Source organism: Opisthocomus hoazin, chromosome 20 (assembly GCF_030867145.1).
Source record: "Opisthocomus hoazin isolate bOpiHoa1 chromosome 20, bOpiHoa1.hap1, whole genome shotgun sequence".
In the NCBI taxonomy this organism is placed as follows: Eukaryota; Metazoa; Chordata; class Aves; order Opisthocomiformes; family Opisthocomidae; genus Opisthocomus; species Opisthocomus hoazin.
The window spans coordinates 5680449-5707753 of record NC_134433.1 but is presented as its reverse complement, the minus strand read 5'-3'; the positions used below and the strand labels follow the sequence as shown (position 1 = coordinate 5707753).

General features: G+C 69.1%; 1 protein-coding gene across 8 annotated transcripts; it reads right to left on the bottom strand.

Annotated features, from left to right (window-relative positions):
• Window positions 1–252: 252 nt before the first annotated feature.
• On the bottom strand, window positions 253–26429 carry ELN (elastin). 8 transcript variants are annotated; one of them, XM_075440372.1, is made up of 35 exons: window positions 26272–26429; window positions 18684–18737; window positions 18178–18204; window positions 17968–18000; window positions 16662–16706; window positions 15995–16081; window positions 15433–15492; window positions 15263–15328; window positions 15130–15177; window positions 13988–14059; window positions 13772–13798; window positions 13492–13563; window positions 10684–10725; window positions 9613–9666; window positions 9106–9150; window positions 8922–9005; window positions 8772–8831; window positions 7749–7853; window positions 7607–7657; window positions 6020–6241; window positions 5879–5926; window positions 5568–5723; window positions 5397–5456; window positions 4188–4307; window positions 3921–3974; window positions 3563–3697; window positions 3347–3394; window positions 2871–2942; window positions 2642–2686; window positions 2206–2247; window positions 2068–2094; window positions 1367–1408; window positions 1160–1186; window positions 979–1029; window positions 253–863 (listed from the first exon to the last, which is right to left on the bottom strand). In XM_075440372.1, the coding sequence occupies exons 1-35, from the start codon at window positions 26351–26353 to the stop codon at window positions 814–816; spliced, it is 2313 nt and encodes a 770-aa protein (XP_075296487.1). In that variant the 5' UTR covers window positions 26354–26429; the 3' UTR covers window positions 253–813. The 8 variants fall into 8 exon arrangements, with proteins under 8 accessions (XP_075296487.1, XP_075296488.1, XP_075296490.1 ...); XM_075440373.1 differs by having other exon boundaries at window positions 10699–10725; XM_075440375.1 differs by lacking the exon at window positions 1367–1408.
• Window positions 26430–27305: the final 876 nt, after the last annotated feature.

Below are 27305 nucleotides of genomic sequence, written 5' to 3'. Positions count from 1 at the left end.
GATGTCCCCCTCATCCACTGGTCTGTCACCACAGGGCAGGACATGGATGTCCCCCCCATACCCGAGGCTGTCACTGTGGTTCAGGGCAGGGGCATCCCCCTGGGGCCCCAGGCTGTCCCCCCCGCCACGTCCCCGGGCTGTGACTGCGCAGCAGGGCACACAGCACCCCCCCACCCAGGACCCAGGCCGTCCCCAGGCAGGACCACGGCGCGGAGGGGGACAGGGACAGGGGACGGAGCCAGAATCCTTTAAAAACTTGTCCTTTATTAGTCTGTCGGAAGCGAGTCCCTCTGTATAGGGCGTCCCACCCAGGTATAGCAAAGTGAGTAACATGAAGGGACCGAGCCCCCCCGCCCGCGGCCCCCCCACACCGGGGGGAGTGCAGGGACCCGGGGCGGGGGGGTCCCGAGGGCGACGGGGACATCCCCTCCCTCAGCCCCCCGCCGCCGGGACCCCCTTCCCTCCCTCCTTCCCTCCAATGTGGGGTGACCCTCATCCTGCCCTCCCCCCCGCCGGAGTCAGCTCAGGGGCTGGGGGGGGTGACACCCCAAGACCCCCCCCCCCAAATCCCACCGGGAGCGATAGCACCAAGGGGGACGGTTGCTCCCCGCAGTTTATTCCGCGCTCCCTGCGGAGGGGCTGGGGGGAGGCCAAGCGCATGGGGCCGGGGGTGCCCCGGCATTGGGGGGGGGGGAGGCCCGGGTTTTGGGGAGGGGGTTGGGGGGGGGGTTATGTCTCAGCTTTGCTTGGGATTTACATTCTGGACCATGCAGTAGCACCAAAGTTCATGAGGTCACGGGTGACGGCGAGCGGTTACTTCCGCCTCCTCCCGCAGTACTTCCCTCCTGGGCAGCCCACGCCGCCTGCGGTTGGGGAGGGGGCACAGGGTGAGCCCCCCCTGCACCCCCAGACCCCGAGGGGGGGTGGGGGTGGGGGGGCTGGGATAAGGGCAGGGGGTCATGGGGTGCCAGCGCTCACCTCTAAAGCCCAGGGCACCGAGGGCTCCTCCGAAGGTCTTGGGGGGCTTCCCTGGGGGGGGAGGAGGCAGAGCAGGGTGAGCGGGACCCCCACTCCGCTTGGCCACTGGGTGCAGGGGGGATACGCTCACACACCTCCCCCCCCACAAAAAAAAGCCCCCACTCGGGGGACAGACACTCACCGAACCCCAGCTGGCCGGCGACCCCACCTGAAAGGAGAGCAAAGCCCTCAGCACCCCCCGAGCACCCCCACTGCTCTGCCCCGCACCCCCCGCCTCAGCCCGGTCCCCTGGGTCCCTCCCCGTCCGTGACTGCGTCCCCATGCTCCGTGGGCTGCGCGTGTCCCCGGCAGCCGGCCCGGCACCCAGGCGCCGAGCTGGGGACGGTACCTGGAAATATCGGTGACACGCCGAAGCCGGGAACGCCAGCCCCTGGGGAAACAGCAACAGCCGGTGACAGCCAGTGACAGCGGTGTCACCCCATCTGCCTGCCCTGGGGACACCCTGGCTGGCTGGGGACACCCTGCCTTGGGGACACCCTGGCTGGTTAGGGACACCCTGCCTCGGGGACACCCTGCCTTAGGGACACCCTGCCTTGGGGACACCCTGGCTGGCTGGGGACACCCTGCCTCGGGGACACCCTGCCTTAGGGACACCCTGCCTTGGGGACACCCTGCCTTGGGGACACCCTGGTTGCCTGGGGACACTCTGGCTGGGGACACCCTGCCTTGGGGACACCCTGCCTTAGGGACACCCTGCCTCAGGGACACGCTGCTTTAGGGACACCCTGCCTTGGGGACACCCTGGCTGGCTGGGGACACCCTACCTGGGGCACCCTGGCTAGGGACACCCTGGCTGGCTGGGGACACCCTGCCTGGGGACACCCTGCCTGGGGACACCCTGCCTTGGGGACATCCTGGCTCACTCCAAAAGCCCGTGTCCCCACCATGGCACCCGCCTGGCTCCGGGGTGCTCTCCCCAGCCTTGGCGTGCCCAGCGGGGGACAGCCGCGGGGTGGGGACAGCAAGTGGGGACGAGCGTGGCGCGGTAGGTGACGTGCACCCACCCCAGCCCCAAACCGCGGCACTCACCTGGCTGCAGCCCCCCAACACCAAAACCTGCGGGATGGGAGAGCCCTGGTGAGGGTGGGGAGTGTGGGGACAGGGGTGGGGACAGGGATGGGGGCCACCCCTCCGGTCCCTCCGGCCGGAGCCCGCCCTGTTCCTTACCTGGCTTGGGAGGTTTCCCAGCAGCTCCTGGAAACAAGATCCCTGCGGCGGAGAGGGGCATCAGTGCAGCCCCCACCGGGGCCGGCCCCTGCCATGAGCCCAGAGGGTCCCCAGGCAGGGACCTCCATCTCTGCGTGTTGGGGACACGGTACAGCACCGTCCCCAGTCCCCATGGCATGGGCAACGCCGGTGCCACGGCCCTCGGGACCTGCTCGGCGATGGCCTTCCCGATCACAGCCCCGGAGCAGGGCAGTTGGCAGAGACAAGACGGGGCGTAGGGCTCGGTGACAGCGTGGGTGGGACCACACCGTGGCACCGGGAGGGGACAAAAGCCACCCTGCACCCCACACACCCCCTTTCCTTGCCAGCACTCTGCCGCTCCGCTCCCGCACCCCAGCCCCGCGGAGCCCCGATGCCAGGGGCCAGCATCACTCACCAGCACCGAGCCCACCGACTCCGAGCCCACCGACTCCGAGGCCACCTGCGGTGGGGACCCTGGGTGAGCGCCAGCGGGGACAGGCAGCAGGACAGCATCCGATCCCCTCCTCGCCCAGCCCTTCCCCGGGCAGCCCCCACTTTCCCCCCACCATGCCCTGGGCACGCTCCCCGTGTCCCTCTGCCCGCATCCCTCCGCCTGCATGTCCCCAGCTCCTGCCAGCACCTACCCGGGATGCCACCGACCCCTGGGACTCCGACCCCTGGCACTCCGACCCCTGGGACTCCGACCCCGGGAACGCCTGCCGGAGAGAGACCGTTACCCCCCCGTCCCCCCCGCAGCCCGGCACCCCCAGCTCGGGGCACCCCCAGCCAGCGCTCGACCCGCTGGGGTGGCCCTGACACCCACCCTGGGTGTCCCCTGCGCCCATCTCGCAGCCCCCAGAGCCAGAAGACGCGCGGGGGGCTCTCACCCCCCGCACAACGCATTGCTGCAGGCAGTGCAGAGCGGGAGCGAAAGGTCCCCAGCGAGCCCAGGGGAGGGGGCACGGGTGGCACTTTGGACCCGCGGGTGACAGCATGCCACCTCCCACGCTTAGGCCACCCTCCGTCAAGGCCCCCGGGGGCACGCAGGGGACACGGAGCGAGGCCAGCACCCCGACGGCCGTGACAGGAGGGTGCCCGGCGGGGTGGCAGCGGTACGTACCGAATTTGGGAGGTTTAGCACCAGGTTGCACCCCGACTTGGGGGATGCCTGCAAAGCGAACGAGGACACGGCGGTTAGGACGGTCACCCCCGCCCCCCCTCCCGTGTGCCACCGTCCCCCACCCCGCCTGCGTCCCTCCCGCCACCCCTCCACGCAGCTCGGTGACTCGTAGCGTCCCCAGGCGGGTCCGTGACCGGGGTGTGACGAAGCACGTACCTGCCCCGGGGAGGACGCCGGCACCGGGTACCCCCACGCCCGGCACCAGCCCGGGCACCACGCCGACGCCGGGTGTCACTCCCGGCACCCCGGGGACGCCGGGCACAGCGCCTGGCACCCCTCCGACCCCGGCACCTGCGGAGAGAGGGAGTGAGGCAGCGGGGGGGGGGGGATCCCCATGCGATCCCCATACTCCTGTGGGATGACGCGCCCGGCATGGGGAGCCCACCCCTGAAGCCCCCCTGGAGCAGTCTGTGCCACGCCAGGGCTCTCGGGGAGACCCCGGATGCCCCCCGGGCGGGTAGGGCTGCCTGCTGGGGGCTGAGCCGCCAGCCACGGTCCTCTCCGTCCGACTCACCGAATTTGGCTGCCTTCGCTGCTGCTTTGGCTGCTGCGGCTGGAGCTCCAACCCCTGAGCAGAGACAGCAAGAGGGGGGTCAGCGTCCCTGCGGGGGTCCTCTCCAGCAATGCTGGGCAGAGCCCACCCTTCCTGCCTTCTCTGCGTCTTCCAAGGGATGGCCATGAGTTGGTGGAGACCACCAAGGTCCTCCTCAGGCCTGTCCTGCCCCAGACCTCCCCCCACACCAGCTCAGCTGCCACCACCACCCGCCTTCCTCCTCCTCACCTGGGACACCTGCAATGCCGGGGGCCAGGCCACCCACTCCAGGAGCCAGGGCACCTACGCCAGGAGCCAGGGCACCCACGCCGGGAGCAAGGCCACCCACGCCGGGAGCCAGACCTGCTCCTGCAAGAAGAGAGGGAAGGGCGGGGACTTCAGACCAGGAGGAGAGTCGGTGGAAGGAGCTGGATGAAAGGGCATGGCAGGCTGGGTTGGGCAGATGGGTGGCAGGATGGATGGATGGGTGGGTGGGTGGGCAGGTGGATGGATGGACAGATGGATGGATGGATGGATGGATGGATGGATGGATGGATGGATGGATGGATGGGTGGATGGATGGATGGATGGATGTGGAATGGATAGGTGGCCAGCTGGCTGGATGCGGAGTGGATAGATGGAGGGAGGGAGGGAGGGATGGATAAACGGTAGGGTGGATGAATGCTGAGGTAGACAGATGGATGGATGCGGGGTGGATAGCTGGATGGATGGATGGATGGATGGATGGATGGATGGATGGATGGATGGATAAATGGTAGGGTGGATGAATGCTGAGGTAGACGGATGGCTGGCTGGATGCGGAGTGGATGGATGGATGGATGGATGGAGGGATGGATAAATGGTAGGGTGGACGAATGCTGAGGCAGACAGATGGATGGATGGCTGGATGAGGAGTGGATGGATGGATGGATGGATGGATGGATGGATGGATGGATAAACGGTAGGGTGGATGAATGCTGAGGTAGACAGATGGATGGCTGGATGCGGGGTGGACAGATGGATAGATGAAGGGATGGATGGATGGAAGGATGGATGGAGGGATGAATGGGGAGTGGATGGACAGATGGTGGAATCGATGGATGGATGGTGAGATAGATGAATGGATGGATGTGTGTATGGATGGACAGATGAGTGGACAGATGGATACTGAGGTGGCTGGCTGGCTGGCTGGTACGGATGGCTGGGTAGAAGGGAGGGTGGATGGACTAAGGTATGAGAAGTTGTATGGATGGTGAACCTAGGACCCTCCGTGCAGATCAGATCTCTGTAGAGCACCCCCTGACACAGCCAGGACCTCATCCCACGCACAGCCCTGCGGAGAGCTCATCCTCTGCCCAGACCCAGAGGGACTCTGTGCAGTGCCAGGCCCACGCCCCAACATGAGGAGGTGGCAGGAGACAGGAGATGTGGGATAACCCCAGTGAGATCCCGGCTTACCGAACTTGGCTGCTTTGGCGGCTGCTTTGGCAGCAGCGGCGGCGGCTGGAGCCCCGACTCCTGGGGGAGAGGAGCAGAGTGAGGGGCAGCAACGGGCCATGGCGGCCACGCTGGCACCCCTCAGCCGGCACCGCTGGGGACATCCTGAGCATCCCTTAGACATCATCTCACCTGGTACTCCTGGGACCGCACCGGGCACCAGACCGGGAACACCAACACCGGGCACACCGACACCGGGCACACCGACACCGGGCACACCGACCCCAGGCACACCGACGCCGGGCACGCCGACGCCGGGCACGCCGACACCGGGCACACGCGGTGCTCCTGCAGAGAGTTTCAGGGATGTGGCCGAGCATCCAGGGTCCGTAGGCAGGGGTCCCGTTGACCTCCCCGCCATGCACAGCGCCAGGGGTGCCCCCCACCCTGCCCATGAGCAGGCCACCCTCCTCCCTCCCTGGGAGAGGGTGACGGCGACTCACCGAACGCCGCGGCTTTCGCTGCAGCCTTCGCCGCGGCCGCTGCGGCATCTGGGCCACCCACAGCGGGGACAGAAAGGAGAGAGTCAGGACACCCGCGAGGCCAGCACCACCCCATCGGCTTGTGCCAGCCCATCCGCTCACCTCCGACACCAGGCACCACGCCGGGAACCCCAGCCACACCAGGCACGCCGGGGACGCCGGGGACACCGGGGACACCAGGAACACCAGGAACACCGGGGACACCAGGAACACCAGGGACACCAGGGACGCCGGGGACACCAGGGACGCCAGGGACGCCGGGGACACCAGGGACGCCAGGGACGCCGGGGACACCGGCAATGCCGGGAACACCGACGCCAGCTCCTGCAGGCAGCGAGAGGGGAGAAATTAGACCTTGTTGTAGCAACAGGTGAAGGGTGGGAGCCCATCACGGGTCTCCTCTCGTCATCCTGCCGTGGTGATGGGAGCACCCCACCGCCTCGTCCCAGCAGAGATGCACGGTGGTGCCAGGGAGGGACCAGCCCAGTCTCTCCCAAGAGGCCCCAGCGAGGACGGTAAATCCGCTGCTGTAAAAGAGAGGCGAGGAAGTCACCAGCACAGGGCACCATGATGATCCTCACCATCACGGGCGACTCCAGATGGTCCTCATCATGGGGACATCAAGACTTGCAGCCAAACAGGCCATGGAGGACAACTGACTGGTGGTCCCCAGGAGCTGCCTGGAAGGGCTGGGTGCCCTGGGAACTGGCCAAACTGGGATGCCACCCAGGGCAGTGACAGCCTTGACCCGCTGGCACTCGTTAGTGCCACAGGGACAAGCTTCAGGTCACTTCTGGAAGGGCTGAGTGCCAGAGGGGTTGTCCCCATGGCCCCGTGCTCAGCAGGTGCCTGGCACCCCAGCACAGGGCACACACGCAGTAGCTCCCCCCTGCCAAGTTTCTCCCTGAATCCCGTCCTTCCCTGGGCACGTGGTGGGATTTTTCTTCTACACAATGGAGAAAAGAAATGGAAGAAATGGGCAGCAACTGTTTGGCCCTCAAAGGAAAGCTGCCACCGAGCACGGCTGCTCCCCGGGGACTCCCAGGGCTCTGCAGTGATGGTACAGAAGGTCCTGGGACCTGGCCACGTAACATCTGGCACTGCCTTTTGGAGCAGCACGTGGATCTCCAGCCCTGCGGGGAACCCCGGGGCCACTGCTGCCTCCTCCCCGCTGCCCGGCCGTGCCCCTCGCCCGCTCTGCGCTCCTGCCCACCGGGCACCTGGCTGTTCCTAGACCAAGTTGGATGCACTCGGTGGACCCCACCAGGTTTTTGGCAGGCGGTGACCCTGGGCAGGGGTCCCTCTGCCCACCGGGGCAGCGAGGCTGAGCCCGCGGGCACCAGACCCTGGGTCAGGTCTGCTGCTGGAAAAACTGATTTAGTACAAAACCCAAGAACTCAGACAAGGTCCAAAGACACAAGCTCGGTCTGAGTTCACCTCCGCGAAGCAGCCTGCAGGAGCCCCGGAGAGGGAGCAGGTCCTGCCCTGGGGACGGAGCCGAGCCCGGACGCAGCGCTGGGAGCGGGGCTGGGCAGCTCCCATCCCCGGACGCTTCCCGGCAGCGAGCTCCAAGGAGCGATCCTCGGGGTGCACCCGCCTGCACCCCCACCCTCCGTGCCCCGGGTGGGGAGGGTCAGCGGGGGTCCCCGGGGAGCTGCTGGGGAGCTCCTGGCACCGCGCACCACGTACCGTACTTAGCTGCCTTCGCTGCCGCCGCCGCCGCTGCCGGCGTCACCACTCCTGGGGACAAGGGAGAGAGGGACCCTCAGCCAGCAGCCCCCGCGCCCCGCAGAGCCGCGGTGGTGGGGACGGGGGTCCTGGGGACAGGTACCTGCCACCCCGGGGACGGCTCCGACACCGGGCACCACGCCGGGGACCGCGCCGACGCCGGGCACGAGGCCTGGGACGCCGCCGACTCCGGGCAGCACCCCTGGAGCTGGAGGGAAGCAGAGCAGTCAGACCCCCCCCCCAAATCACCCCGTGCTGCTGGTGGGGACACGATTTGCCCCGGTGTCATGGGAGGCTCTGGGGCACCCGGCTTTGAGGTGGGCTCTCCACATCTCCGAAACCAGTCAGGGGACCTGGGATGTGCCCAGGACTGGGATTCCCAGCTCCCTACACCCAACCCAGGGGTCCGGAGCCCACCCGGCCACCAGGAACTTGGGAACCCCGAGGTCCCCCAAGGCCGTGGTTGTAAATCCCAGCGGCTCCCGGGGCTGACGTGTTCCCTCTGGATGCTCCAGCGAGCGGTCGTTTGCGACTCGGTTTCCTCCCGCAAAACAGCCGACGAGGGGAGCAGCGAACACGGGATCCGCACCACCAAGCACACCCCGCCGCTAACGAACGGCAGCTCGTTACACGCACGGGCTCCCCGCGCAGCGAAACCACGTCTCTGACGGAGGAGCCGCTCGTGATGGGGACGTTCGGCCCCGTGACGGGGACGTTCGGCCCCGTGCCGGGCTGCTGCGTCGCCGCGCAGCCCACCAGCCCCCCGCCCAGCGCCCATAAAGCTGCTTTTTGAGAACCAGGCTTTGCCGTTCCCAAGCCCGGCTCTCCCAACACGCTGCTGGAAGCTGCTCCGGGGGGGCAAAGCCCCTCTGCAGCCCCCCGGGGAGGTTTCGCACCTTGCTGGAAAGCTGCTGACTCAGCAGAGCGGCTTCACCTCGCCCCGAGCTTCGGGCAAGCAGGACCTGGAGCCGGGGCGGGGGTCTGGAGCACCCCAGGAGATGGGGCAGGGGGTGGTGGGGCAGGCGGTGAAGCCGCACAGCCCCGGTGCCGGTGCACGGTTCTTCCGTGCCCCGAGAGGAAGCCCAGCAGGCAGCTGCCGTACCCGGCCAGGACAGCAGGAACTCACCGAAAGCTCCTGCCTTCGCCGCTGCCTTCGCTGCCGCCGCCGCCGCCGCCGGCCCCCCAACTGCCAGGGTGGTGGGAGAGAGTCAGGGGTGCGGGACGGGGGCAGCCGACCCTCCCCGAGCCCCAGGGCCGAGCCCCGCCATCGCCTCACCTCCGACTCCTGGGACAACGCCGACGCCGGGTACCACGCCGCCGACTCCCGGGATGGCACCAGCGCCGGGCAGGACGCCGGCTCCTGCCGCAGGGGAGCAGACCGTCAGCTCGGTGACACAGGGACACAGCCAGCGTCCCCCCAGCCGGGGAGGCAGGGAGGGAGCCCGCGGGGGACGACTCACCGAATTTCGCTGCTGCCTTCGCCGCTGCCGCCTGCGCTCCGACTCCTGGGGAGGGATGTGAGAAGCCGCTGAGGTCCCAAGACCATTCCCACCTCAGTTCCCCCATCCCACAGGGACCCCGGGGCTGGCCCCTCCCATCATCATCGTCCCCCCTCTCCTTTGGGAGGTGATGCACCCCTCACAGAATCACAGAATCACAGAATCACAGAATAGTAGGGGTTGGAAGGGCCCTCTGTGGGTCATCTAGTCCAACCCTCCTGCCGAAGCAGGGTCACCCAGAGCAGGCTGCACAGGACCTTGTCCAGGCGGGGCTGGAATATCTCCAGAGAAGGAGACTCCACAGCCTCCCTGGGCAGCCTGGGCCAGGGCTCCGTCACCCTCAGAGGGAAGTTCTTCCGAGGCCACCAGACAGCTGGGCAGTGCCCAATGTCCCATCCGAGGACCCGCAAAGTGACCGGGGTATCCGGACCCCCCGCCATGCCCATGCCAGCCCCCCACCCTGCGTACCTGTGCCGGTGGGGTACCCTGCCTTTCCCGCTGCCCCGATGCCAGCTCCGATCCCTGCAACCACAAACAGAAAGGCAAAGCCAGGTCAGGCACCGGCCCCAGGACGAGGGACAAGGCAGATGGAGCAGCTCCCTCGGCCCAAAGGATCTTCCCCCCGCGGCGTCAAGAGATGTGGGGGGATGCCGGAGCCAGAGGTGGGGGGGTGCCGGAGCCAGCTCCCCCCAGTCGAGATGCCAGCTCAAACATCCCTGCCTGGGGCTGGCCGCGGCTCAGGACGTGTCCCAGCAGAGAGCCAGCCACGATCGCAGCCGGCCCCGCGGTGTGCCTGCGGATCACCGGATCCCAGCCCCATGGAGTGCCTACGGATCACCGGATCCCAGCCCCACGGAGTGCCTGCGGATCACCGGATCCCGGCCCCACGGTGTGCCTGCGGATCACCGGATCCCGGCCCCGCGGTGTGCCTGCGGATCACCGGATCCCGGCCCCACGGTGTGCCTGCGGATCACCGGATCCCAGCCCCATGGAGTGCCTGCGGATCACCGGATCCCGGCCCCGCGGAGTGCCTGCGGATCACCGGATCCCAGCCCCACGGTGTGCCTGCGGATCACCGGATCCCGGCCCCGCGGAGTGCCTGCGGATCACCGGATCCCAGCCCCACGGAGTGCCTGCGGATCACCGGATCCCGGCCCCACGGTGTGCCTGCGGATCACCGGATCCCGGCCCCGCGGAGTGCCTGCGGATCACCGGATCCCAGCCCCACGGAGTGCCTGCGGATCACCGGATCCCGGCCCCACGGAGTGCCTGCGGATCACCGGATCCCGGCCCCACAGTGTGCCTGCGGATCACCGGATCCCGGCCCCACGGTGAGGGATCCCAGGAGAGCCAGGTTACTCGCACTCGGGTCCACAGGCATCACGGCAGGGCAAGGCATGGGTCCCCTGCAGGACCACCTCGCCCCGGGAGCGGGATGCCCCTCACACCGCCCCGGGGGTCTGCGGCCACGGGGCCGCGGCAGCAGCCGGCAGAGCCGCGAGGAGCTACGACCGCGGAGCGAGGGCTACGAGCACTCACCGTAGGGCAGCTTACCAGTGCTGTAGGGCAATCCATAGCCACCTGGAGAGAAGAGAAGGTGGCTCGTTAGCACCTGGCTGCCGGTGGCCGTGCCCCCTCTGCCCCGCGGTGTAGCCCCTCTCTGCCAGCCGGCTGTGCGGCACCAGCCCTGGGGGCCCTTTCCATCGGGACAGCAAATCCTCCGGGATACATCTCCCCACGACGGAGCCACGCCAGGAGATGCTCTTCTCCATCACCTTGGAAGCAGAGGCTCCAAAAAGAGCCACCCACTGTCAGCCCCGCGCCCAGGGCTTGCCCGAAGCCGGGGTCTGTAGGAGCCCCCCGTGACCCCGCTCCGGCGGGGGGTCCCCCGGCAGCCCCGCGGCGAGAGCTGTGCCCAGCTGGCCGCACCACGGCCGGCGTGGAACGGAAGGTCTTAATTGGAATCAGGGCTCGGGAGCCTCCTCGTTAGGAGGTCGGTGCAGAGGGACAGGGAGGGATTATGAGCGGGAACATCGCGGCCGGGACCACGCGCCTGCGAGCCAGCGGCCCGAAGAGGGGTGACATTCCCGACGAGGACACCTCGAGCGGCACGTGGGGTGGAGGGTGTCCCCACACACACCCAGCCCTCCCGCCGGAGGGGCTGCGGGCGGGGGGGGATGCGGCTGCCCACAGCCGGGATGGGATTGCTCACGGCAAAGCACCTCCCCGCGCGTGGGACACCGTCCCCTCCCGCCAGCCACCATGTGGGGACCAGATTTCCCTCCACCCTGCCAGGCTGTCCCATCGTGTCCCACGCCAGCGCAGAACTGCTGGAAGGCAGAAGCTTTCCAGGCTGCGGTGGCCGCGAGCTGTGCCGGGTGTCCCCCGCTTTGGGGACCACCCCTCTCGCCCATCCCGGAGCTCCTCATCAGCACCTTGCTCCCCCCGAAGCTGCAGAAGGGTCTGGCACCGGGTGACACACGTGGAGGTGATTCCAAGGGTTGAGAGCACAAGCCCTTGGGTCTCCGAGGGTTTTGCCGGGTCCAAGCCCAGCTCCCCGCCACCCCCAGCAGATGCGAGAACAGCCCCCACCCCGGGGCTGTGCGCACCCACTCTGCACCGGTGTGGGGGTCCCACCAGCGCCAACGGTGGGGCAGAGGGCTGGTGGGCACTCTGGATGGCATGGAAAGGGCTTCACGCAGACCGATGCCATCCCAGTGTGGCCGGGCACTGGGGAGCGGTCCCCATCGCTGCGGCATCGGGTGGGACCCCGATTCGAGATCGGGTGGGACCCCGATTCGAGCCACAGCTTCAGGCTGAGCCCCCAGCGAGCGGGGTGGCCCTGTGGCCACCTCCTGAGCGGGGACAGCACAGGGCAGGAGCCGGCCAGGGCATTTGGAGCAAATCACCCAAAAAGGGGACTTTCCACTGAAAGCGTTGTTTTCCCTGCTGTCCCCTCTCAACCTGGACCTACTGCAGCTGGGACACAGCGCGGGGGACACGGCGGGGTGTGACAACCCTTGGGTCCATCCATAGCATCAAAGTGAGAGCCTCAACAGCCAGCCCAGTGCGTCACCGCGCCACCAGCCCCAAGCCCTCAGAGGTGACAAACTGGCATCCCACCAGGGATGAAACCTCAGCTGAGGCCACCACCACCATCCTGCTGGTCCCAGCGCAAGGCGCCGACAGGGCTCCCTGGCCAAGAGGATGGGTGTCCTCCCCTGATTCCCTTCACAAAGGCTCCCGTAAAGTGGGTCAGCCGGCAGCGGTGTCCCGGCCGGGCTGCGGGTCCCTGGCGGAGGGCGATGGCGCGGGACGGAGCCAGGCTCGGCCGTGCCATGCGCCGGCGGTTTGCGCTCCGCACCGGGCGCCCCATGAAAGGCGTTCTGGGGCCAAGCCGCGGCCGGGAGGCCAGACGGTATCCGACGGCGGCGGGGCCGAGTCGCCCTAACGAGCGTAACTCTGCTCCGCGGGAGGAAGCCGGCGCGGGCCAAGTATTTCTGCCGTCGCTCGCGGCGATGGGCCCCGGCGGGGGGAAGCCAGCGGAGCTGCTGGGGCTGGCACCCGTGCCGGGGTGGGACCCGCTCCCCGGGGGTGCGCTCCCCCCATCAAGGTTTTCTTGCCTGTGTTTTGGCAAGTGGGAAAATGCCCATGGATCTACCCATGTCCTGGCACCCCGGGGATGAGGGTTCCTGGCCGAATCCGGCTGCCCTCCTCCTCGGCGATGCTCTCGGGACCGGTGAGCCAGCAGCGTGGCCCTTGGAGGGCACGGCACCCGGTACCGTCCTGCCACGGTCCCTGTGTGGGCACGGCCGAGCTGGCACCGGGCACGGGGCTGGGAGGTGGAGGTCCCCGGAGCAGCCCAGCCGGGGAGAGGGGTGCTGAGCACCCCCAGGCATCCCCGAGCTGGGGCTGAGCCCCGTCCGGGCGGGCAGCGGGGACCTGCCACTGCCTGCCTGCTCTTGGTGGCCTCGAGCTCCTCGAGCCGGGACGCTCGGCCCACGTGAGTGCCCAGCGATGCCCAGCACAGCCCCGGGAGCCACCGAACGCAGACGGTCCCCGCACGGGCTGCGCCTCGTGCCAGGAGGAGCTGGCGGGTACAGCCTGGCCCAAAGCACGTCCCCAGAACGTGCTCCTTCCCACCCTACAACAGCATCGTCCTCGCGTGCGGGGCTGCGATCGGCAGGGCTGCTGCCCCTCGCGCTGTCCTGCTGTGCCAGGGCTTGGCGGCACCGCCAGGTCCAGGGGACCCGGGGCACCGCGGCTCAGCCCCGGGGAACGGCGGGTCCTCCTCCTGGCACTGCTGGGGGTCCTTCGCCCCCAGCCCCACTGGCTGTGGCAGCTTACCTGGGAGCTTAGGAGCTTTGATGGGATACCCCAGAGGGACACCGGGCTGCTGACCTCCAAAACCTCCCAGTCCTGCAAAGCCAACAGCAGACTCTCACCTGGAGCCCGCGCCCCGGCTGCCACCAGTCCTTGCGAGAGGGGAGCGCCCCGGGGCACCCCGGGAGAGGAGAGCGGGCGGCTCGGGAAGCCCTGAGGCGTCTTCTGGCGTGGGGAGGCCATAGCTGTGACCAACAGGCTTGGGAAGGAAGAGAAGGAGAGGCGAGAGAGACGGGGCACTCACCAGGGATTCCTGCGAAGGCTCCTGCTCCTAGGCAGAAACACAAAGGCACCGGCGTGAGCCTCGGGGCTGGTGTTTGGGGTCCCAGCGGGCCCCCGTGGGCTCAGCCAGGGGTCGGCTCTGCTTGCCCCGCGGGTCTGCGACCCCCAAGGATGGGCTGGAGCCAGCTCTGGACCCGCCCTCCAGCCCGGTGTCCCCAGGAGATCGAGGGGGACCTACCTGGAGCTTTGGGCTTGACGCCAGCGCCAGTGGGTACCCCGGGCAGCACCCCCACGCCGGGGAAGCGGACACCTGCGGCAGAGACCGGAGGGGCCCGCTGAGCGCGGTGGGCATCGCGGCGCTGCTGGTACGTGAGACCCCTGCACTCGGCCCCCCCGGTCCTTGTCACCCATCTCTGGCTCAGCACTAACCCTGGTGCCCTGGGACAGGGCACCCTCATCCCCGGGGGGCTTGCTGGGACCCCCCCTGTGCCGCACCCCCGGGGCAGCGCTGCCGGGGAAGGGTTTGCTCCAGCCCTGGGGCTGCCTGTGCTTGGGGTGGGGGGGGGGCTGCCCACCCAGGAGCTCAGGGTGCCTGCAGGTGACACGGCACCCACGAGTGGGTCCCGCTCGTGACAGCGAAGCACCAGCCCACGCCACGGTACAGCCAAGCCCGGGCGTTGCTCCCTGCCCCAGTGACGTGCAGTGGCTTTGGGCAAGCTGGGGGTCTCTGGGGAGCCGGGGGGGGACCCTCCAGGGGCAACAGGCAGCGCTTTGGCCCTGCAGTCCTTTGGGTTGGGTTTTCGGTGGTTTTTTTCGGTTGGATTTTTTTTTTTTTTCCCCTTTTACAAATGTCTTTCATTATAACTCACGCGTTTTCAGACACAGAAAAGACATTCCTGACCAGCAACACACTTCTCCTCCTGACAATGTCGAAACATCTTGTTTTCACAAGTTTTCCTCCCCCAAATTACTTCGCAGTGAGGAATTCCTCTCCCCCCCCCCCCCCGCCATCTCCTCCCCACGCCGCCTTTGGCTGGGCGAGCGGGCCCCGGCGTGCTGGGTGCCAGCTCCTCTCCCGGCGCTGATGCCGCCTGCTCCCGCGGAGCTTGGCACCAGATCCCCGGAGACGCCGGGCCTTCGGCGCGGTGGAAATGTCGCTGCGGCCCCAGCGAAAGGGTCTGGAAGCTGCAGGCAGCAGCGATGGGGCAGGCAGGCGGGCAGCGAGCCCTGCCTGCGCGGGCAGGACGGGCAGGGAAGGTGTTATAACACCCAAGGCGGAGCTGGCCACAAGGCTATCGGTTCAAACCGGGGTGCTGGCACCGGGTGGGGACCCCCTGGGAGGTCGGGGTGCTGCCGGCGGGGTGGGGACCCCCAGCTCACCTGCTCCAGGCAGCACGCCGCCCGGGAAAGCTCCAGGAATCCCAGCACCTGCCGGGCGAGAGAAAGGCAGGGATGAGCACCCGGCCGGAGCCGTTCCCTGCCCCGGCCCCCCGCTTCGGGGCCGCGCACCTACCTGGTACTTTGGGGGGTTTCGCTGCTACACCGACCCCGGGCTGCACCGCGCCCGGTACCGCCGCACCTGCGGGCAGCAGAGACCCCCTGAGCCCCGCGCACCGGCTCCTGCCCACCCCGGCGAGTGCGGCCCCCGGCTTGGCCACGCTGGGGACCAGGGGTGTTTCCTACCTGCGGGGACCCCGAGGGCACCAGGACCAGCGATTCCACCCACGCCACCAATGCCAGCACCTGGGGGCATTGGGAAGAGCAGTGTACCAGGGCCAGAAGCCACCGCCGGGCTACGGGTGGCCGGAGCGGTGCCAACGGAAGGGACAAGCTCAGGACGGCTCTTGGGGGGCGAAGGGGGCACCCCGAGGCAGCACCGGGGACGGGTCCTCCAGACCTGGGCATACGGACCAGGCAGCTCGGTGCTCTCTGCCCCCGGGGAGGGCTCAGCTTTGGCCAATGCCCCTTTCCCGGCACGCCAAGACGTGCCAGCGTCCCTCCGCATCGGCGGGGATCCCCGCGAGAGCAGCACCCCCCGCTCGCAGCCCCCCCCGGTTCTGCAGGGGAAGCTCTCCAGACCCAGGCACCCAGGGACACCGGGAGTCCCTGGGAGCTGCCCAAGCTCTGGCATTGCCTTGCCCGGCACCGTCGCCTTGCCCAGCATCGTAGCCTTGCCTGGCATCGTTGCCTTGCCCGGCGCCACTGCCTGACCCGGCATCGCGTCGGACCCCCCCCCAGCACTCACCAGCTTTCGCAGCAGCCTTGAGCGCAGCGGCAGCGCCTGGGAAGACACCTCCAGGGAAGGCGGCTCCGGGGAAGAGACCCGCGGCACCTGCGGCGGGGAGGACAACCGGCGTGAGCATCCCCGAAAAGCGGGCGGCCAGAAGGCGAGCTGGTCCCCGCGCCGGCCGCGGTGGGCGCGGGGAAGCGGGGTGAGCCGTGGGGGGCTGCGCGGCGGTGCCGGGGGCTGGCGTTAGGCTGGGCGAGGCGGTGGTTAGCAGGCACTGCCCTGTCCCGCACCGGCTTCTCCCTGCAACCCCCCCAGACACCCGCTCCCATCCCCATCCCACCCGCCACCAGCTGTGCCAACGCACCCTGGGCACGCTGCGGTGTCACCGGCTGCTGTGCGGGGCAGCATCCCCAGCAGCCCCTCTGCTGCAGACCCCACCGGGACCCCAGGTCCCTCCTCCCCTGCCACTGCTTGGGGTCACCCATGCCTTGATGTTGGGGACCACAGGGCTGCCCATCGGTGGCTGCCGGTCCCTCAGGTCTGGGAAGGGCGCCCAGCCCAGACGGGACCCGCCAGGCAGGCACCCTGTGGGGACGAGCCACGCGCTGTCCCCAAGGTGGGTCTCTGGGGACATCGCCCTGGGGACAGCCCGGTGCGGGGGCGGCCGGTGGCCCGCGCTCACCTGGCTGCAGGCCAAGCGGGCCGAGTCCCCCGAGGCCTCCGACCCCTGGAAAGAAAAGTGGGGTGGGTAGGGAGGGGGGAGGGGACGGCCGGGACCAGAGGAGCGGGAGCATCCCGCTTGTGCCATCCCGGTGGGACGGGAGCACGCCCCAGGGATGGGCGCAGGGACGGGTGACAAATGTGGTCCTCCATCCCATCCCATCCCATCCCATCCCATCCCATCCCATCCCATCCCATCCCATCCCATCCCATCCCATCCCATCCCATCCCTCCCTGCCTCGCCCGCCTCCCACCCCGCCGGGCCACGAGGGGACGGAGCCGAAATGTTTATGGCTGAGGAATGAGTCCCTGCGGCTCCGGCCAGCGCTGCCTTCCAACATCTGGGGCTAATCAGCCCTCGCTCCCTCCAGGCGCAAATTCCACTGCCTTTGGCTCAGGGCGCGGACACCGCTCCGGCTGGGGCTTCGCGGCCGCGCCGCGTTTGGTTTTAATTACGCCGAAATAAAGGGCCTTGTTTTTCTTTCCACGAGCTGAAATCCGAGCAAACGGAGGTTGCCGGCCCCCGCTTCGGGCTGGCGCTCCCGCCTCGCCGACGGGCCGGCTCGGGGGGCCGGGGGGTGCGCTGTGCCCCTGCCCCGGGCACGGCGGGTACCCCTGCGGTGGGCAGGGGACACACGGGTCTCCGCCTGAAGAGCATCTCTCCGGGAGCCTCGACGGGCACCGGGCATCTCCCCTGGCACCGGATCTGCCCCCTGCGCCTTCGGTCCCTGCCGTCACCCAGCCGTGCCCGGCAGCTCCCCAGGCTGGGTGCCCCCGGGCTGGGCATCCTCCCGCCAGCACCTCAGCTCTCTCTGGGTGATGCCCGCTTTGCCCCTCTCCTTTCCAGGCCAAGACAAACCCCAGCGTGGGCTGCGGGAGCCCCAGCAAAAGCTGCTCGGTGGATGGAGGTGCTGCCAGCTTCCCCCGGGCACCGGCTCCCGGCAGGGCTGAGCGAGCGTGACCCGGCTTTGCGTCTACCCGAGGAGCTCTGGCGCAGGTTTGCGGGCAGCAAGCACCCCAAAAGGGTGGTCTGGGGGGGGCTGGACGGGGATGGGCAGCACGTTGAAGCCGGGGACGAGGGGGAAGGCTGCGTCGCGGCTGCAGGGGCTTGGCAGGGGTGAGCGTGGCAGGGCAGGGCTGCTGCGTGCCTTGGGCATTGGGTGCCCCGGGGTGGGGGGGGGTCCCCTGGGCTGCGTGGGATGAGCGTGAGGGCAGCTGGGGTCGGGAACGGCAGGAGAAGGCGAGAGAGCCAAGGAAAAGCTTCTTACCTGGTTTGAGAGGTTTTGCTCCAGCCCCGAGTCCTAGGGGAGAGCGAGCGGAGAGGGGTCAGGGCCACCCTTCCTCCGAGCATCCCCCCACAGGGGGACACCGAGCGGGACAGGGCCAGCCTCGTGGCAGACCCCCTGCCCACCACAAGGCAGCTCTGCCAGGGTGCTGCCCCCTTCCCCATCCCCGCGCAAAGGGGTCCCAGCACTCACCTGCTCCCAAACCTCCAACCCCAGCACCTGCGAGCAATGGCACAGTCTTAGCACCCTTCCCTGTGAGCACCCACCACCCCCCCCCCACCCATGCCCGGCTCCTGGGGGTCCGTGGGGAGGCAGAGCAGCTCACAGGGGTGCAAGGGGATGGGGCACCCCCCCAGGGATGTCCCCAAGCTTTTGGCTGAAGCGCTGGGGACAGGCTGTGACCTGCAAGCACCTCCCACAGCCAAGGGCTGGGTAGGGTGTGGGTGCCAGCCTCGGTCCGTGACCCCCAGCGTAGTCTGGCACTGCCACCCAGTCCTGTCCCCGCGCCGTGGGGCTGGCACTGGGGCAGCCACCCAGGGCTGGGCAGCTGGGCAGGGTGTCCCCGTGTCCCTCGGTCCCAGCTGGCAGGTCCCCAGCCCTCCGTGCTGGATCAGAGGCAGCCGGGGACCCCCCAGACATCTGCCCCATCCCTGCAAGGAGGGTGATGTCCCCCCCCAACACTGCCTGGACCCCCTTACCTGGGAAAAAGCCTGCTCCTGGGACTCCCACTCCCGGGATAGCACCAGGGACCCCTGCAAGAGAAGAACCCCTCGTTATAATCCCCCCAGGGATCCAAGAGTATCCGGCGGGGCGGGGGGCACCTCCTGGGATGGGGAGCAGCTCCCTGAGGAGGGGGTGGGATGCAGAGCCCCGGGGCGAGGGCTCAAGGGCAGGTCCCCGCCTTTCCTTGCACACCTCGGTTTCCCCAGCGTGTGACAGCGGTGACGGGGCTCGGGGGTGCCCCAGCCGGGAGCCGGGAAGAACATCTTGGTGGAGGTGTCACCAGGACCTGGTCCTGCATGGGAGGGAGGGACACGGAGCCGGGCCGGAGCGGGGCCGGCTGGTACCCAGCCCTGCGTCCCAAAACCCGTCCGTACCACAGCCAGTGCCACCTCCGTCACCTCCAGCTTCACGCGGCTCTGGGGACACGGGTCCAGGCACCCAGTTCGGCGGGGTGAGGCTGTCCCAGTTCATCCCCGCAGACCACGCTGGTCCCAGCCAAACCTGGCCGAGGCTGCCCCGTGCCCACGCTGCCTGCCCTGCCTTGCCCTGCCCGCTGAGCTGCCCGCGGGAAGAGCCAGCGCAGCCCAGCTGGACTGGGGTCTTGGACCGGGGGGACGGTGCTGACCCCCATCGAAACCCCCCGCCTCCCTCTGCCCATCTCTGCCAAGCTGAGGCAACCGCCCAGGCCCCACCGCTTCCCCGCTCGCGCTCAGAGGTCGTGCCCAGACACCACGGCGACGTTTTTTGGACCGGTTTGGACCCCGGCAAAGCTCTGTCTGCTGCAGCCCGTCCTGGTGGGACCCCCGCTCCGCCAGGGCCGTGGGTGGGGTGGGGGTTTGCGGGTGGATTCGTGGCGCGAGGAGGCTGCAGCGCAGAGGGACGCTCCCGCTCTCGGCTGGGGCATCTTTCGGGCACCGGGGGGATGTGCCGTGGGGTTTGCGGTGGGATTTGCGGGACGGCTGGCAGAGGGATTTGGGGGTTGCCCGAGGGCTGCCGTGGCCAGCACCCCTGTGGCAAGCTGCACCCAGCTCTCCTGCCCGCCCCGGGCAGAGGGGACAGAGTTCAGGGCACTGGGGACCCAGCGGTGGCATGGCTGGGACCTGAGGACTGAGGTTGCAGTGGCCTCCCCAGCACCCCGGGCAGGGTTGGGGGGACCCGGCACCCCCAGGAGCTGGGTGCGTGTAGTGCCCGGGGGCTGTGCAGGGCAGCCAGCGCGGGCAGGGGCCGGGCACGCCACGGCGGGAGGGACACCGCGCCGCACGCCTCCAGCACCTCGGGTGTGGGGCAAACTCCGGGGGTTCCCCCTCGCTGTGCCCCATAGCCCCCCGACATCGCCCCAGCAGCCGCCCGCTGCGAGGTGGCAGGGATGAGGGTGACCCCGGGGACACAGAGCCACAAGCCCACCAGGACGCGGACAGAGGACCCGTGCCGGGACGCGTCGCACAGCCCCCACACGCCCCAGCAATGCCAAAGAGTGGGGGTCAGCCCCGTGCCCCCCGAAACCACCTCCCAGGGCCCAGATCCGGCCCTGGAGCTGCTGCTGTCCCTCGAGTGGAGGGCACATGTGCTCGGTCATCGTTCCAGCCGGCCGGCTCACGCCTCCGGCACGGCACAGCCCGGCCCAGCTGCCGGCCAGGGATTTACGGAGCAGCTCCTTTTCCCGGCACATTCCCCCACCCCCCCCAGCTTGGAAAAACAAATCCCAACTCCTCGCCTGTTTCCAAACAAACTCCGAGTGTCCGCGCATGGCCCGTCCTCCCGCACCCGCCCCACTGCCGCTGGGAGCGAGAGCCGGCGGCATGGCCGGGGTCCGGCCAGGGACCCCCACGCCTGGGGCCAGCGACCGTCCCCCACCAAGCAGAGGGGTCCCTGCTGCTCCCAGGCCCCACAGTGTCCCCCAGCTTCAGCCCTGTGCGGCCAGGCAAGGTCCCCAGTGCTGGGGTGACGCTGGGCTGAGCCAGGATGGGCTCCCCTATCCCTCTGTCCCCCCCGTGCCAGCGCTGCCTGGCAGAGACCCCCGGGAAGCTCCCCCTGGGAGCCTCCCTGGGGTGCGTGGGGACCCTAGAAAAGGCTGGGTGACACCCGCCCACAGCCATGCTCAGCCCTTCGTCGCTGGGTGCTGCGGACCCTGGCGGGGGGGTCCCACTGCGGTGCCGGTGTCACTGCCCCCTCCCCGGGCATCCCCGAGGCACCAGCCCAGCGCCTCGCGGCAGGTCTGCGCCCGTCGGGGGGATCCCAGGGGATGCGCCCGTTCCTCAGCCACCTCCACGCTCGGACCAGGAGGCAGAGGGGGTCAGCACGCCTTGGTGGGAGCCCGGAGGGCCGGGGGGCAGCGGGGTGGCCAGGGTGGGGATGCCGCCTGGCTTCGGGGAGCCGAGGCTTTCGCTCAGGAGCATCACAGGAGGCTGCTCCCCCCTGGCCGCTCTCCCTGGCCAGCTCCGACGCGGAACGCAGCCAGCTCCATCCTCCTCTCGAAGCTCTGTCACCAGCTGCCTCGGCCCTGGCAGAGCCAGGCTTGTCCCGGCGCGGAGCCAGTGCCCGGTACGGGCGCTGCCAGGGGGCACGGGGGTCTCTGACCCGCTCGGCTCTCCACCCGAGGACCAGCCTCAAGCAGCCAAACCCACCGCGGCGTCACCAGTCCCACCCGTCGGCTGCACCGCCTCGGCTCGGGTGCCGGCAGCAGCCCGCGCGCTCAGCACCGGCTACGCTGGGCTCCCCGAGCCGGGCGACGGCAACCGTCCTTCCCCGGCCCCCTCCTCAGGGGCAGGAGCTCAGAGCCCAGCGCGGGGTCCGCTCCCCAGCCTGGCGTGCCCCCCGCCTTGGCCTCTCCCTCCCGCGTTCCCTTGGCGCATCGGGGAAGGGGAAACTGAGTCACCAGGCTCCCAGCACCGAAGGAGCTCCGCGCTGGCTCTGCCCCTGGTCCAAGCCCGCCAGGACTGCGGGAAGGGGGGGCTTCTCCCATCTCCCAGCTTGTCCCCTGTAAGCCTGCAGAGCACGGGGCTGGCCCCCAGCACCCCAGCACCCACCTCGGGGCTGTCTTCTCCAGCCAGGGGCAGGAGGTTTTGCACCCACGGCTGTGGTAGGGGTGAGCTCCTGGAGATGCTCAGGATCTGGCGTGGAGCCTTATTTACAGCAACTCGACTTCTTCTTCCACAGCTCTGTACCACAGGTCCAACACCCGCTCCGCTCTGCCACCCGCGCTACTGCGGACGGACCCCCGCTGTGTCACCCGCACCGTTCCCACCTGCATCCCTGCTGGCAGCTCCCTTTACCAGCCAGAAACACGCAGCTTTTCTCCATCTGACAGCTTATTTTCCCCTCCTTTCGAGACCGAGACCAGGATCCACCGCGGGACACGGGCTCACACCCTCGCCGCCGGCCAAACCCCGGACCTCGCCGCCCTCCCCGCGCCCGTGGGCGACGGCTCCTGGAGGAGGCTCAGTGCGTAACCGCCGCAGACGTTTCCCCTCTTCCCTCGCGCTGCTGTTTTCTTTTCCTTGGGAGAATCGGTTTTGGAAACACGCAGTCTCCAAGTAACTTTGCAGCTATGTTGCATCCCAGGCCGAGCTCGCGGGTAGCGGCTCGGGGGGGGAGCAGGGGGGGCTGCTGCGGGGAGCCTGGCTCCTCTCCAGCCCCCCGAGGCTTCGGCTTTTATCTCTGGGCGCCGGCAGATGAACTGCACCCCGCGAGTTGTTTGGGGAGGGAGCAGCCCTGGCAGGATGGTGCCTCGGAGAGGTGCCCGGCTGGGAAGGGGAGATGCCACCCCAGCCCTACAGCTGGCACTGGAGACAGCCTGGGGACTCTGGGTGGCCCCGGAGGGTCCCCACGGTGCCCAGGCTGGGATGCACCAGCCGAGCTGGACCCACCCGAGCTGCGCCCCGTGGTCCTGCAGGGCTGGGACCCCCTGGGGTCACTCCTGTCCCCCCCAGGGATGTCGCTCCTGGGGGATCCCCCGTGCCCCGGCACTGAGGGATGGGTGGAAGCGCAGAGGGATGGATGCCCCGCTCCGAACGCTGGGACACGCTGCGCTTGGCACCTTTTGGGGACACATAGGGCAGCTTCCCCACGCTGGGGCCCTGGATCCGGCCGTGCACGTCCCCACGGTGCCCGGTACGATGCTGCTCCCCCAGGGGTGCAGAGCGGCAGGGGCTGATCCTGACCCGCTGCTGGGAGCTGCCCGAGCGCCGCCCGCTGCTGCTCAGCCCCTCGGCGGGGTCACCTCTCTGAGGGGGGCAGCCTGTGGGTGCAGGGGGTTCCCCCCTTTTCCCCCTCGACCCTGCGATCTTTCAAGGGTCCCTTTCCTCCCAGGCTGGTTCTGAGCTGGACCCGCAGCGGGTGCTGGAGGGTGCTGCCCCGAGCCCTCTCCGGGTGGGTGCACCCCAGAGCCCCCTCAGATGCCCCCCCCACCCCATGCCACTGGCTGTGCCTCTGTCCCTGCTCAGTCCCCGGGGCTGGCAGGGCAGGGAGCACAGCTGAGCCCCCCCCGGTGCTGCCCAGGCTGCGGAGGGGACACTGCTCGCTCCTCCCTGGGGACGCATTTCCCCGTGTCCCCACCACAGCAGGACCATCTCCAGGGCCAGGACCACCTCCTCTGTGAGCTGCTTCCCAAACCAGCAAACACCGCTGGAGACTGAGCCAGGGACTGGAGCGGGGCTGACACCCCCAAACCGCTCAGAAACTGCTGCAGGACCCCCCCCCCCCCAGCCCCCAGGGCCGGAGTCCTCCCGAGGCTTTCCCAGCCGGCTGCTGCTTGAGAGCTGGGGACCGAAGCCACCGGGGTCCAGCAAGCCAGCGCGGAGCATCGCTGCCGGGGACAGCGAGCACCCAGGGGCGAGCTGCATCCCACCGGGGTCGGCACCTTGACCCCGAGCTGCAGCTACCCAGGATCGGGCACCGGCAGCGGCTCGGCTGCCCAGCTCGGTCACGCTGCCTGCATGGTCGGGGGCAGAGCAGCCCGGGGTGGGGGTCCCGGGAGCCCACCGCACCAGGGCAGAGCGGGGAGCTGCAGGGCACTGGCAGATGGTGCTGGCCCCGTGCGATGGCTCTGGCACCGACCACAGCGCTGGTGCTGGCTCTGCCCATGGCACCTGCCCCACGGCGTGACACGGGGTGGCCACCGCCTGGCTCTCCCGAGGTGGCTGTCCCACCTCCGACCCCGCCGTCCCCCCCCTCGCAGACCTGCTCCCCGCTGGGCCATTGCAGCGGGCTGCAAATCGGTGCTCGGAGCCCCTCTCCCCCCCAATCCGTGGGCCCGACCACGAGACGCGAGTCATCCCGTGGGCAGGCACCCGCGGCGCTGGCCACGCCGGCTTCGTCACGCGGCGCCGGGGGACGTCCACTGTGGGACGCGCACCGTGGGACACGCACCACGGGATGCACACCATGGGACACGCACTGTGGGACACACACCGTGGGACGCGCACCGTGGGATGCACACCATGGGACGTCCATTGTGGGACACACAACATGGGATGCAGACCATGGGACACGCACCACGGGATGCACACCATGGGACACGCACTGTGGGACACGCACTGTGGGACACGCACCGCGGGACGTCCATTGTGGGACACAAAACATGGGATGCAGACCATGGGACACACACCGTGGGACGCGCACCGTGGGATGCACACCATGGGACGTCCATTGTGGGACACACAACATGGGATGCAGACCATGGGACACGCACCACGGGATGCACACCATGGGACACGCACTGTGGGACACGCACTGTGGGACACGCACCGCGGGACGTCCATTGTGGGACACAAAACATGGGATGCAGACCATGGGACACACAGCGTGGGACATGCACCATGGGATGCACACCATGGGACACGCACTGTGGGACACACAACATGGGATGCACACCATGGGACATGCACTGTGGGACACACAACATGGGATGCACACCATGGAACATGCACTGTGGGACACGTACTGCGGGACACGCACTGCAGGATGTCCATTGTGGGGCACACACCACAGGATGCACACCATGGGACACGCACCGTGGGACATGGACCACAGGACATGTACTGCAGGACACACAACATGGGATGAACACCATGGGACACGCACTGCAGGACATGAATTGTGGGACACGCACCATGAGATCTGCACCATGGGACACGCACCATGGGATGCACACCATGGGACATGCACTGCAGGACATGCATTGTGGGACACGCACCATGAGATCTGCACCATGGGACACGCACCATGGGACACGCATGACGGGACACGCACCGTGGGACACCCAACATGGGATGCACACCATGGGACATGCACCATGGGACACGCATGACGGGACACACACCGTGGGACACCCAACATGGGATGCACACCATGGGACACGCACTGCAGGACATGCATTGTGGGACACGCACCGTGGGACGTGCACCATGGGACACGCACCATGGGACACGCATGACGGGACACGCACCGTGGGACACCCAACATGGGATGCACACCATGGGACACGCACTGCAGGACATGCATTGTGGGACACGCACCGTGGGACATGCACCATGAGATCTGCACTGTGGGACACGCACCGTGAGATCTGCACTGTGGGACACGCACCGTGGGACACCCAACATGGGATGCACACCATGGGACATGCACCATGGGACACGCATGACGGGACACACACCGTGGGACACCCAACATGGGATGCACACCATGGGACACGCACTGCAGGACATGCCTTGTGGGACACGCACCGTGGGACGCGCACCGCGGGACGCACCACGCTGCGCTGGCTTTCGCCTCCCCGCCCCGGCCGCGGGTCTGCCGCACGTGTGCCTGCGTGTGCACGCGCCGGGGCGTCACGCAACCGCCGCGTGCCACGACCCGTGCCACGCGCTGGCAGGGGGACGCGACGCTGGTGACACGAGCGCGGGGAGGACGGCGTGGGGGGCCACCCCACGCACCCGCAGCCCGCGAGTCGGGCGGGCCGAGCTGTGTCACGGCCGCAACGCCGCGCAGCAGCACCCACGCATCGGCTGCGGGGTGCACGCACGGACCCCCACCGCCCCTCCAGCTCACGCCGTCATCGCACCGGGGGGTGACGGGTGCCAGCTCCCCCAGCCCCTCGCGATCGCAACCCCCGGGGGAGCTTGGCAGCCACCCTCCCCGCTGCCCTGCGCCCTGCCTGCTTGTCCCCAAGCCCTTCGTGTCCCCAAGCCTCTGTTGTCCCCAAGCCTCTGTTGTCCCCAAGCCTCTCCCCGGGAAGCAGCACACACCCCCCCCCCACACAAGTGCCCGCACTGCCCCGCATCACCCCCGCGGTGACATCCCGACGGGCTGGGGGGGGGGCACAGAGCCCTCCGGGGAGGTGACACCCGGGGGGGGGGGGGGGGGCTGCCCTCCCACCCTCGGGGCTGGCCCCAAGGCAGGGCAAGGGGGGCTGCCTGTCCCTCGGCGGGGACGCGCAGCCGGGACAGCCGCGGGGCTGCCCGGGGGGGTGAGGGGGGGGCGGCAGCCGAGCCCCGGTACCCGCGGGGGGGTCCCGCCGAGCCGGGGCCGAGCGCTGGGGGAAGGAGCCGTTCCGTTCCTTACCTCCTTGCCGCGAAGCCGGGAGGATGGAGAGGAGGAGGAGGAGGACTCCGGGGAGGAAGGGTGCAGCTGCCTGCCTTGCCATCTCTTGAAGCAATGCCCCCGTGCTCCCGCGGGCAGTGTGTTTTATCCCAGAGCTGCTTAATTGTTGCTTCCAAGGATGCGAGGGGAAGGGGGGGGGGGGGGGGGGGGGGGGGGCTGGCAGGAGGGAGGGGAAAAGCAGAGGGAGAAGGGGGGAGAGAGGCGCAGGACGCTACGTCATGAGGAAAGGGCAAACACCCACAGGCCTCCCCAGCCGATTGGGCTGCCGGGTTCCTTCTGGGGTGGTTTTTTTTTTTGTTTGGTTTTTTTCTTTTTTTTAATAATTCCTCCTCCTCGCTGCTCGCTCCAACCCGGGCGCGCCCCTGCCAGAAAGGCTGGGGGGGGGGGGGGGGGCTGCTAGGGCAGCATGCAGGGGGGGTTGAGGGGGGGCTGCGCCCACCCCGGGTGCACCCACCCCGTCCCCGGGGGGCACCGGGGGGGCTTCGTGCAGCGGGTGACACCGGGGGGACACCGGGGGGCGGGGGCAGGACTCGGGTCGCGGGCGGCACCTGGCCGATGGGGGTGGGGGGGTAGGTGGCGACCGGCCGGGTAAGGGGATGGAGAGGGGGGGCAAGGAGGGGGGGGGTGTGTCAGGCGGGGCGGGGGGGGGTCCTCACCGGGGGTGGCCGTTAGGTGGCGCGCGCGGGGCGGCGGCGGGACCCGGGAAGCGGGCGGGACGCGGAGGAACCGACGGGACGGACCCGCCGCGCAGCCCCCTCCCCAGCCCGAGGGGTCCCGGCGGTCACCCAGCACCCCGGGAGGGCTGGCCCCGCTTAGGGACGGCCACCGCGTCCCCAGCCCCCTCCCCAGCCCGGGGGGTCCCGGGGGACACCCAGCACCCCGGGAGGGCTGGCCCCGCTTAGGGACGGCCACCGCGTCCCCAGCCCCCTCCCCAGCCCGGGGGGTCCCGGCGGTCACCCAGCACCTCGGGAGGGCTGGCCCCGCTTAGGGACGGC

What these genes read in the sequence shown, in the direction of transcription:
- ELN (XM_075440372.1), bottom strand. Translation starts at nt 26,353, where the DNA reads ATGGCAAGGCAGGCAGCTGCACCCTTCCTCCCCGGAGTCCTCCTCCTC. An exon ending in TGCCCTCGGGGTCCCCGCAG is followed by an intron (nt 15,329 to 15,432) that starts GTAGGAAACACC and finishes TGCTGCCCGCAG; the next exon opens with GTGCGGCGGTACCGGGCGCG. An exon ending in CAAAGCTCCTAAGCTCCCAG is followed by an intron (nt 10,726 to 13,491) that starts GTAAGCTGCCAC and finishes TCTTCTCTCCAG; the next exon opens with GTGGCTATGGATTGCCCTAC.